This window comes from Tupaia chinensis, unplaced genomic scaffold (assembly GCF_000334495.1).
Source record: "Tupaia chinensis unplaced genomic scaffold, TupChi_1.0 Scaffold143823_1, whole genome shotgun sequence".
Lineage (NCBI taxonomy): Eukaryota > Metazoa > Chordata > Mammalia > Scandentia > Tupaiidae > Tupaia > Tupaia belangeri.
In genome coordinates this window covers 223,311-234,684 of record NW_006203673.1, presented here as the reverse complement: position 1 = coordinate 234,684, position 11,374 = coordinate 223,311, and the positions used below count along the sequence as shown (strand labels likewise).

The 11,374-nt window shown below is 59.6% G+C and overlaps 1 protein-coding gene across 7 annotated transcripts in view; it reads left to right on the top strand.

Moving 5' to 3' along the window:
* Positions 1–11,374, top strand: part of PASK (PAS domain containing serine/threonine kinase) — a 49,774-nt gene that overhangs the window by 37,300 nt on the left and 1,100 nt on the right. For 4 of the 7 annotated variants that reach the window (XM_027767007.1, XM_006165167.3, XM_014582803.2 and 1 more), the window contains 6 exons: positions 374–499; positions 604–738; positions 3,043–3,242; positions 6,761–6,894; positions 7,847–7,993; positions 8,482–8,969. In XM_027767007.1, coding sequence (XP_027622808.1) covers positions 374–499; positions 604–738; positions 3,043–3,242; positions 6,761–6,894; positions 7,847–7,993; positions 8,482–8,735 — 996 coding nt within the window. In that variant the 3' untranslated portion in view covers positions 8,736–8,969. Of the gene's footprint in view, positions 1–373; positions 500–603; positions 739–3,042; positions 3,243–6,760; positions 6,895–7,846; positions 7,994–8,481; positions 8,973–11,374 lie in introns of those variants that run through there. The other 3 variants (XM_027767006.1, XM_027767005.1, XM_027767008.1) reach the window with 3 other exon arrangements.

Here is an 11,374-nt window from a genome sequence, read left to right as displayed (position 1 = left end):
TCATTTAAGTCTCTGAGAGCGCTAGTTCTCAGCTGGAGTTCAGGATCCATGTGGAGGTGGGCCTCTCTATTTTTCTGTAGCTCTCAGACTTCTTTTTTATATTCTTGGCCATGACAGCCAGTCCTTGGCTGAGAACTGGGGTATTCTTGGGAGCACCTGCTCTAAGCCCTCCAGGGCGCCCTCTTTTCTGCCCACTTTGCAGCAGTTGCCCAGCATTCCTGGCCAGCCTCTGACACCCCCCAGGGTTCTTCGTCCTTGGTACCTGCCGCGTAAGTGCAGAGGCCCCACCTGTCACCACGCTCAGGTCATGGGCACTGAGTGAGTGGGACATGAGAGGACAGGCCAGATGTTGATGCTCACCTTCTCCTTGCAGGTGGTGGTGAAGTTCATTAAGAAGGAGAAGGTTTTGGAGGATTGTTGGGTCGATGACCCGAAACTGGGCAGAGTCACTCTGGAGATCGCGATTCTGTCCCGCGTGGAGCACGCGAACATCATCAAGGCAGGTGACTGTGTCCCGGCTGACAGCCCTGACCCTGGTCACACGGTTGCTCGGGTCTGTTGTCTGAAGGTGCTGGCCGCACTGCCGGCCCTGTCTCTGCCCAGGTCCTGGCTGTGTTCGAGAACTCGGGCTTTTTCCAGCTGGTGATGGAGAAGCACGGCTCGGGCCTGGACCTCTTCGCCTTCATCGACCAGCACCCCAGCCTGGATGAGCCCCTGGCAAGCTTCATCTTCAGACAAGTGAGTGCGCTGGGCGGGCGTGGAGCGTGCAGTGCCACCTCGCTCGCTCCGTGGCTGAGTCTAGCACTTGTCCTGGGGTTTCCTGGAGTGAGTGCACTTTCAAGAAGGGGATTGGAAGGTCAGGCACAGAGTGAGGGTACGAAGGACAGAGAGGCTGTGCTCACAGACACGCAGCCCCACAGAAGGAGGGGCTGTGCTCACAGACACGCGGCCCCGCAGAAGGAGGGGCTGTGCTCACAGATACGCGGCCCCGCAGAAGGAGGGGCTGTGCTCACAGACACGCGGTCCCGCAGAAGGAGGGGCTGTGCTCACAGACACGTAGCCCCACAACTGCTGCCTCGGGCTGGAGGGAGGCCCCGGTGTCCCTGCTGTGACCTTTGTTCAGGGCTCCTGCAAGCCCTGTGTCAGCACCTGTGCTGTGGGGGGAGTGGGATGCTCCCCTGTCACACCTCAATGTGCACAGAGAGGCGGTGCCTTACCTGCCTGCTCCCCGTGAGCTCCACGCCCATGGAGCCTGCTCGGCCAGGCGGGGCTGGAGCCCGCACGCCCTGCCGTCCTGGGAGCAGCCAGCAGGGCCCGCAGGAAGCAGCAGCTTCTGCCAGCCAGGTTCTCTTCCACCCTCGGCAGGGCATCGCTTGGTGTTAATGGTCTCAGTGAGACTTCCCATGTTCAAAGTCACATGTGTTTTCTGTCTCCGACTGGACCTTGACTGCTGCGTATGTGTCCATGTATGTATTACGCATGCAGGCATGGATCTGTGCGTTTATATGTGTATGCACGAGTGTACAGCATGTGTGCTAGGCAGGCATGTGTATGTGTGCACATGCATGTATGTAGATGTGTATATGCATCAGTATGCAGCTGTGTATGTTTGCACATATGTGTTGATAAGTATTTATTAAATGGGATGTAAGTTAATTAGTTGGGCTTAGTTAACCTGCCTTAACTACTGCTCCTGATTCAAATATATTTATTTTTGAAATTTATTTGTCCCATGAAAGAGAGTGATAGAGAAAGAGACAGAGAGATAAATAGGCATCCCTCCGGGCTTCACGCCATGCTCCTTTCCCAGGCAGCCAAGACCACAGGTGTGTGTGCCCATCATGTGTGTGCCTGGATGTGTGTGCCCATCATGAGTGTGCCCGGCATGCATGTGCCCATCATTTGTGTGCCCGGCAAGTGTCTGCTTGGCATGCATGTCCCCATCATGCGGGTGCCCATCATGAGTATGCCTGGCATGTGTGTGCTTATCATGTGTGTGCCCGGCATGAATGTGCCCAGCATGTGTGTGCCTACCATGTGTGTGCCCATCATGTGTGTGTCCACGAGTGTGCCCGGCATGTGTGTGCCCATCATGAGTGTGCCTGGCATGAGTATGCTCATCATGTGTGCCTATCATGTGTGTACCCATCATGTGTGTGCCCACCATGCATGTGCCCAGTATGCATGTGTCCGACATGCAAATGGAGGCCTTGGAGGTGAGCCTGGAACCTTGCCGAGGGCTTCACGTCGTGGAGTGCTGTGTCACTGCGGGGCCTGGGGCTGAGGAGTGAATGTGGGTGTCCCTAATGATGAGACCCTAGCCCAGCCGTGATGGCACCCCGTCGGCTGGCTTGGCTGTGCTGAGCTGTGCTGCAGCTGTGCATCCAAGACGTGGTGTGGACAGAGCTGTGGGGCACCGCGTGGCCGTGGACATCATACGTGTCATGCAGGCAGCAGGCCATGGTCGTAGCTGCCCTCAGAGTGGATACGTGCCCACAGCCTGTGGAGACGAAGCTCGATTTGGGCGCACCCCTGAGTTTACAGGGGAGGAAGGGCTGAGGCACCACACCCTCCTCGGGGAGCTGCCGGTGCTGCGGCGAGAGGCTCTGCTCTCGGCCGGCTTCTGGGCGCCTGCACTCTGGCGGTGGTCCTTCCTCTTGGGGCCGAGGGCTGCCGTGTAGCTCTCTCCTGGGCACCTCCCTCTGAGCAGCGGGCTCTCCCCACACCTCCACTGTGCGTCTCTAGGTCTGCATCTTTCCCTGGGATGGTTGTGGCGAGTGTGTGGGGCAAGTGGCACCAATGGCCCCAGAGAGCCTGTGGGCCCATGTGCGTCCGCACCATGCCGGCTGCACCACCTGGCACCGGGAGCATACCTGCAGCTGCTTCGTCTCCATCTGCCTGGCCTGGCTGGAGCCAGTGGCTTGTCCGTGGAGGCTAGCTGCTCTCCGCACCGCGCTGGCGTCCTTTTCCTCACCGACGTCCTGTTGCCTCCACTCTCACTTGAACTGCTTGCTCACAAAGCTCTCTGGCTCTCGACTGCAGCTGGTGGCGGCGGTGGGGTACCTGCGCTCCCAGGGCATCATCCATCGGGACATCAAGGATGAGAACATCGTCATCGCCGAGGACTTCACCATCAAGCTCATCGACTTCGGCTCAGCTGCTTACTTGGAAAAGGGCAAATTATTCTACACCTTCTGCGGCACAATCGAGTACTGCGCGCCCGAAGTCCTCATGGGGAACCCGTGCGTACCACCTCGTGGCTGCTGGCCCAGCTCTGCCTCCTCCCTTGGGCTTTGGGCTGACCATGCTCTGTGGCGTGAGATGGTTTTCAGTGGAAATGGCCCTGGTTTCACCTCTGTACCAAGGGGGCAGGCCGAGGAGGGCATCACCTTGGAAACGAAGGGGCAGAAAAGCTGGGACGCTTGTCGCAGGACACGGACGATGGCCCGGGCGGTGACGTGGGTGATGGTGCAGGTGATGGTGCAGGGCATGGATGATGGCGCGGGCTGTGAACGCGGGCGGTGACACGAGTGATGGTGCAGGGCATGGACGATGGCGTGGGCTGTGAACGTGGGAGGTAACACGAATGATGGTGCAGGGCATGGACGATGGTGTGGGCAGTGACGCAGGCGGTGACACGAGTGATGGTGCAGGGCATGGACGATGGCGTGGGCTGTGACGTGGGATGTGAACGTAGGAGGTGACATGAGTGATGGTGCAGGGCATGGACGATGGCGTGGGCTGTGACGTGGGATGTGAACGTAGGAGGTGACATGAGTGATGGTGCAGGGCATGGACGATGGTGCGGGCGGTGGCGTGTGATGTGGGCAGTGGCACAGGTGTTCTTTCTATCAGCTCCACGTATGTCGGAGTTTGACGTGGTACAGAAAGCTGTGTGAGAGGGAGACGTGTCCCGGAAGACAGCTCAGACTAGTGAGGAGGCCTTCGCTGGCTCGGGTTCATGGCCTGCCAGGCCCGCGGTGGCAGCACGGCGGTCCATGCCAGACCTCAGTGTGGGGAGCCATGCAGTGGCCATGGTTGGAGTCCCACCCACGGGCCTGAAAGCTGCCACGCTCACACACGAGTGCCCCAGCTGATGAGCTGAAGTGCAGGGAGGGGGTGCAGTGCAAGCAGGCCCTGGGGAGGCACCCTTCTTCCCTCCCACCTATGAGTGCTCACGCTGTCGTGAGCAGGAAAGTAGCTGATTAGGGATGATTGCCTACGTCCTGCCGTTGCCAGGCGGCATCCAGGAGACCCTCAGCAGGGGCAGTGCCAAGGGCTCACTGAGGGGGCCCTTGGCCAGGGGTGCCCTAGCTGACGGCCAGAGCCCTGACTCGTCTCGTCTGTGCTGCAAGCCCAGGGCTGGCCAGGCCTCTGCTCTAGCCTTGGGAAGAGTGGGGCCTGGGGGCGTGGCTGGGTCTGTATCTGCAGCCTGGGGAGCCACAGGGGTCGTCGGGACGAGGCCTTGCAGTCTAGTTGGGTCGTCGGCCCGTGTGGGTACTGGGCACAGAGTACCTTCTTGCCTGCTGGTCGGCATGGAGACCGGGTCTGAACCAGACTTTACTAAGTTGAAAACAGGTGTCAGGTGTTTCCTTCTACCCTGACCGTACTTGAGAGTGTAGTTAGGCTGATCTCCGTAACGATGTTTGCTCTCGGGGACGGGTGCCCAGAGTGCAGCAGGGGTTCCCCAGCCACTGCCACGATGGTCTGTGTGGTCCTGCGGGTCCTGTGGTTACTGTTCCCGTGGGCCGTTGTGTGGGGTCCCTCGTATGGGCCTGCTCAGTGCTGCCCACGTCGAGTGTTCACACGTGGCCACTGCTGTCCCCAGGCCAGGTCGCCGGCTCACAAGAGAAGCCCTCAGCCCCAGGGTGCAGGGAACCAGGGCTGTGCCCGATTTTCATCTGTTAGGATGTGAAGACCTCGAGCCACTCTCGCCTGCTCCAGCCCTTTCATGGCGCGTGGTATCAGGACCTGCTCGGCAGAATGCGTTTTTCTGAGTGGGGACTGTAGATTAGAAATAAGCATAAATAAACACAGACACGCAAAGACAGAAAAGTGATGGAGATAGCTGTGACCCTGAACCAGTCTCAGGCTTATTATTATTGGGCAGAAAATGGGGGACGAGGAGATGGGATGCAGAGCCAGTCTTTTTCCGATGTTAAACCTGCCGAGGGTGGGCGGGCACCTGGCGCTGTGTGGCTGCTCTGAGTCTCTGGGGTGGGTTCTGATGAACACGTGTGCCTTCTCTTACCCTGACCTTGCTGTGCAGCATCAACCACAGCACATAGCTAGCGTGTTCGTATGTTAATGCTTACATTGTCATGCAAACAAAGCTCACTGAACTGCATTTCTGCATGTCTGAAGGTCACCGTGTTTGCTTAGAATAGCCACTCTCTGCAGGGGGGCATTCGGCTTTCCCGGGCCTGGCTGAACCCGTTATGTGACATGACCAGACCTCCGTCAGCAGTAGAGCGTGGTGGGAGTGCAAGTAACCCCTCCCAGAGCCTCAGGGCAAGGAGGACTAAGGACTGAAGTGGCTTTCAGGACCCTTCACTGCCCTGGCCTGGCCTGGCCCATAGTCCTCAGTGTTGGAGACTGCCCGCCCTCTGGCCCTGACATATACTGTGAAGCTCCCTGGGGTGCAGGGCGGGGCTCAGGTTGCCCAGCCTCTGCCTTCGCTGTGCCTGCTCACCCTCCGGCCCTCCTCCCTTCCTAGTCCTGGTCCTGCTGGGGTGCTACCCTTGTCTGCGGGTGCCTGTCCATCCTGCATACTTTCCTGGCCCAGGGGCTCAGAGACTTTGGTCCTGATGCGGAGCCCATCCTAGGGTGCTGGGTCTTCCCAGTCATCCCGTTTCACTCTGCTCCATGGTGGGCACGTAGGGCCCTTCATCGGACTGGCCAGGCACTTGCTCTTAGGTGCATCACGGTAAAATCTCTGGTGTGAAGTTTGCCTCTGCCATCTGCGCTGTCGCACTGTCACATTGTCCAGGGCTGGTTGTTGTCCCAGACGGGTGCTCTGTGCCCCAGACACTTGCCACACCCCAGCCTCTGGCAGCCCATCTCCGCTTTTCTTCCTGGACTGGACCTCTGTGGGCTGTACCTGAGTGGATCATGCAGCGCCTGGCCTGCTGCTTCCTGTCCTGTTCTCTGGGCCCCTCCCTGCAGCACCCCTTTCGGGGCCTTGCTGCTCCGTGTAAAACGAAGACAGATCTTGCAGGTTGCTGGGTGGGTGAGGGCTAGGTACCTGGTACGGCATCCGCAGTGGCTGCACGAGGATGTTTAAGGTGACGTGAAGTAAGGGCAGAGCTGCCTCCACATTCCCCCGCAGCTTGCTTGTCGGCACACCCTGCCACACCCTCCTGCTCACGCTCTTCTCTGTGGCCACACTGTCCTCAAGCACCTGCCCCAGACCCGCCCTGGAGTACCCTCAGTGCCATCCCCTCCCTGGTCTTTCCAAAGGGCACCCCCTGCTCTGAAGCTGCCTGTGACTCCCGTGCCCTGAGTGAGGCTGAGTGACTTGTGTCCTCCTCTGTCCTCACCTCTTCCAGGAAGCCCTCCTACCCCCATGAGCTTGCTCTGCTTCCTCGGACCGTGTGTAGGCCACCTGGGCCTCACCTCCCTGCACATGGCACATGGTGCTGAGGGGCCGGCGGCGTGTGGGTCTCTGGGAAGCACTGCCTTGCGGCCTGGGGAGGAGGCCCGCTGCTCACTGGGCTGGCTGGGAGCCATGCACCCTGAAATGGCTCTCCTCCCCGCGCAGCTACAGAGGCCCGGAGCTGGAGATGTGGTCGCTGGGCGTCACGCTGTACACACTGATCTTCGAGGAGAACCCCTTCTGCGAGGTGGAGGAGACCATGGAGGCCGTTATACGCCCCCCGTTCCTGGTGTCGCAAGGTGATGGCACGAGTGGTGGGGCGGCGCTGCCCTGGGCCCAGCTCCTCCTGCCCATGTCCTCTTCCACGTCTGTGTGCAGGACACGCATGTCCATGCGCACACACACACACATGCACCGTTCCTTCCCTGTCCTTGAATGCACGCTCTGCACCCTGGCAGTGTCATTCCCACAGTGTCCCTGGCAGTCTCAGTGGCTCTCGTGAGAAACGGCCTTGATGTCTGTGAGCGTGGCCGGGCCGTGCACTTGGCTTAGGAACCCCATCATATGGCACGGTCGGGGTGCTGGAGAGGCCCGGCCCCAGCCCCAGCAGCCCATGCAGAGCCCGGAGGCTCTGGTCACACTTTTCCTTCCACCGGGTGTGGCAGGCAGCCCACGCACAGTGAGGACCAGCCAGGGATGGTGGATGTGGGTCTGGTGGCTGGAGAGGCTCGAGGTCTGGATGAGGCTGCCTCAGGGTCCCTGGCTGGGAGCCCAGGAGCTGGCAGGGCTGGGGGCAGTCAGGCGTCCCTGGGACACAGTGTCCTGAGGACCCTGTGACGTCCTGTGACTCCGTTCTCAATCATCGCTACCACTGCGTTGGGTGGTGAGGCGGAGCCCTCCTGGCCGTGTCCCCACCAGTGGGCATGCCGGGAACCTTGCGACATGAGGAGCCCCACAGGGCAGGGAGATCTGGCCTACCCTCCCCTCCAGGGACCTGGTCCTGCCGTGAGGCCTGTCTGGCCTCCTCTAACCTTCCCCACCCTCATGCCCTCACCCTGGGGGCGACGGCTTTGACAGGACACCCACTGGGAGTGTGACTCGCTCAGCAGCAAAGAGGGTCGTTACTGCTTTGCTGAGGTTCTGGACTCCTTGGGACTGATGTCTGCGGGCAGTGGGGGCTCCCAGGGAGCAGTGGCTCCATGACGCCCTCCGCTGGGCCCCAGCACGGCCCCACTGTTACTTGTGCCCCAGAGCTCACAAGCCTAGTGTCGGGACTGCTGCAGCCTGCCCCCGAGCAGCGCACCACCTTGGAGGAGCTGGTGATAGACCCGTGGGTGACACAGCCCGTGGACCCGGCCAGCTATAGTTGGGAAGAGGTGTGTCACACGAACAAGCCAGGTGAGAGGCTTCGGGCCGCTCCCACCCTGTGTGGCTTTGCTTTGGGTGAAGAGGTCCCTGGCTGCCTTCGTGGGCAGGAGAGGGATCTGCCCTCTGTGCTGTTATGGGCACGTGTCAGAACCTGGGGCTGGCTTGTCACTGTGAAGCGGGGCTCAGCTGTGTCCCAAAGTCCCCAGAGGCCACTGAGGTCCAGAGGATGGGCTGCACTCACTGGCAGACCCTGCCCAAGGGGTCAGGCAGGGGTTTGAGGAGTGCAGCTGATACCACCTGACCGGGCGAAGAGGGAGGGAGCCCACAGAGCCTGTGCCATGCCCCTGCCACTCAGAGCAGTCTCACCACACTGGTGTGGAAGGCTCGGGCCTGGAACCCCTGCAGTGCCATCCCCAGCAGGGACTGTTCTGCCAGGATGTGCAGCTGGGTTCCCCGGGGCACCTAAGGTCCCATCCCCAGGACTTCCTCTAGCCTGAGCACAGTGGTCTCTTTTCCAGCAGGTGACGCAGCGACTTCTCCCTTCCCAGATGGTGGAGGCTGGTGCACCTCCAGCCTAGGCAGCAGGAGCCCTGGCCCAAGCCTGGCTCCCGGGCCCCTTGGGCCTCCCGCCCAGGGGTGCCCCCTAATGGCTGCTGCTGCCCCCAGCTCCCAGGCCCTACGTGGAGATCAGGCCTTGCCGCCTCCTGGGAACTCAGTGCAAGCAGGACTCACACCAGAAAGAGCCAGGACTGCTGTTAGTTTAGCTTTGTAAACGAGGCTTGGCGTTTGCTTCTTACGTCCTCGAGAAACCATGCCACTGCTGGTTTCATGTATTAAAGGATTTTTATTTTGTGAGCTTCCGAAGCCAGTGTTCGTCCTCCTTCGTGTTTGCATACATGTACCCGTGGTCTGCCAAGTGACAGGCGTGTGGAGCTTGTCGAGTGTGGCCAGTGACCAGGCTGTTGTCTCCTTCCTCACTCATGGTCCACGTCGAAGCAGCTCTGTCGATCGCGTTACCCCGGCCAGCCTGCGTGGACTGCCGTGTGGGGACAGGTGCTTGGTCTCTGTGTTTTCCCACTGGGGCACCCCACTTGCCACAGTGAGCTGGCCAGACAGCTGGTCCCTTGCGGGCTGACCCTCCAGGGTGGGCCTGGCCTCCGAAGCTTGGTCTGGAAGGCTGGGGAGGGTGTGCTGCTCTCTGGCACTCCCTTCTGTCCGACACAGCTGTCTGGGCTCTGCAGCAAGACTGCTGTTCCCCAAGGGTGCCTGCCCGTACCCCCACATCCTGCAGCCTGCCAGCCCCGCCTCTGCAGGGTGAGGAGCTCCCTCCCAGGCCCCACCCACCAGCTATTTGCACACCTTGCCCAAGTCACCAGTTTCTCAGTATTCAGCTGCTGCCCCTCTTGACTCCAGCCTGTCCCGTGACAGCTGCTCCAGCACACAAGGCCCAGCTTCTGTCCCACACCTGTGCTACGGGGAGGAGAGGGGACCTTGCACCACATTGCCTGCTCAGGCAGCCGCAGGAGTGAAAGCGGACTGAGCCCCCATCTCCCCTCGGTCCCGCAACTCTTCCTCTGCAGGTACTGAGGCTCCTCCTGCCCATACTCCCCTGAAAGCCGCCAGGGACTGGGGGCAGGCTGCCCTCAGTATGGTCCTGGGTGGTTTCTGGCGGTCGTGTAGCGGCATGTGTGTTTATCCGAGGCTGCTCAGAGCACGGGTTATTTCAGTCCCATCTTACTAGGACAGCCCTTGAGAAGAGCTGCTGAGCTTGCCTCACAAAGATGAGGGGCATCATCGTGGGCATTACAGATGCAGGTTCAGAAGCGCACAGTGAACCTGAAGGCAGTGGCGAGGCCTGATGCTCCGAGAGCTTTTTTGAGTGAGGCCGGTGATTCCTTTGCATGCTCACATCGCACGTATCATGCAGTTTTACAGGCTGAGTTTTCAGCCAAGTGTGCAGTGATTGATAATGGCAGTCCCAGTTCTAAGAACCGATGCTTTCTTTTTTTGGAGAGGTTTTTGCAGTAGGGCGCGTGTGCTCGCCAGAAAGACAGCGAGAGACAAAGAGACAGAAAGCCAGAAATCACCCCCCAGGGGGGATGGCCATGCTGCAATCCCTTCTCCTCCATTCTCCTCTCGGGATCTTGGGCACGCACGCACACGCGCTCGGTGTGAGTTTTAAGCCACCGGGTCCAGGACTCAAACTGCGGTCAGCTACGTGGGAGTCCAGCGACATAGCCATTACATCAACTGCTGGTCCCAGAACTAATTCATTCTTAACAAGAAGATAATTAAAGCTCATCTGATGGGGATCAGCACATGGCATAGTCATATTGCTGGAGTCCCACCTGGCCAACTGCAGGCTGAGCTGGACATGGCGGCTCGAGTCTCCCTCTGGTTGTGTGCGTGCATGCCCAAGATCTGGGAGGAGAAACGACTGTGACTGTGATGTGGCCATCCCCCCTGGGGGTAATTTCTCACTTTCTCTCTCACTGTCTCTGGTGAGCACACGTACCCTAAGGGGAAAACCTCTAGAAAACCAATAACACCCCCCCCATCAGATGGCAGCAGGTCTGTTTTTTGCAGAAGTAAACCAGAAAGAAATGTCCTGAGGCTGAGCCTGACCGTTTTCCCTCTTCAGGCAAATATGGTTCAGGAGAGCAAATTTTTACTATCATTTTTTAAAAAATAGAAATCTCTGAATCTGTAACTTTCTATCTACAGAACCTGCTTGGGTTCTGTGATTCTTTTTCTTTTTTTGGAGAGATTTTTGAGAGAGACAGAGACAGAAAGTGAGAAATCACCCCCCCAGGGGGGATGGGTCACGCCGCAATCCCTTCTCCATCCTCCTCTCGGGATCTTGGGCACGCACGCACATGCGCCTGGCATGAGTTTTAAGCCACTGGGTCCGGGACGCGAACCACGGTCAGCTACGTGGGAGTCCAGCGACATAGCCATTACGCTAACTGCTGGTTCCCCCTCCTTTCCTTTGATAGAGGCCTTCGTCCAAAGGTGTGTATATGTTGGTGCCCGGGACCCAGCGGGTTCCTGGACAGCGCCGGTGTTGGGAATGTGTGTCCTTGTAAGAATCAAGTGCTTTTTCTTAGTTCAGGAAAAGAATGAATGTGCTTCTAAGTGGTGTGGTTTAGGCTCGAGAAGGCATCCTCCTGCCAGCCTTTGAAGGAGGGCGCGGGAGACACAGGTATTTTCCGGACAGCGCCCTCGATCGGGACCGCGGGGCCATGGCGGCGGGGCCAGGAGCCACCCCTGAGAGGCCCGGGCGCTGGAGCCAGGGGAGCAGCCCTGAAGCTCGAAAAAGGGATCCGCGGGCGCAGGACCTCTCTCCGCGCCCCGAGGGCCTGGAGAGCAGCAGCGCCGCCGCCCGCACTCCGCGGCGGGGTGACTGTCGCG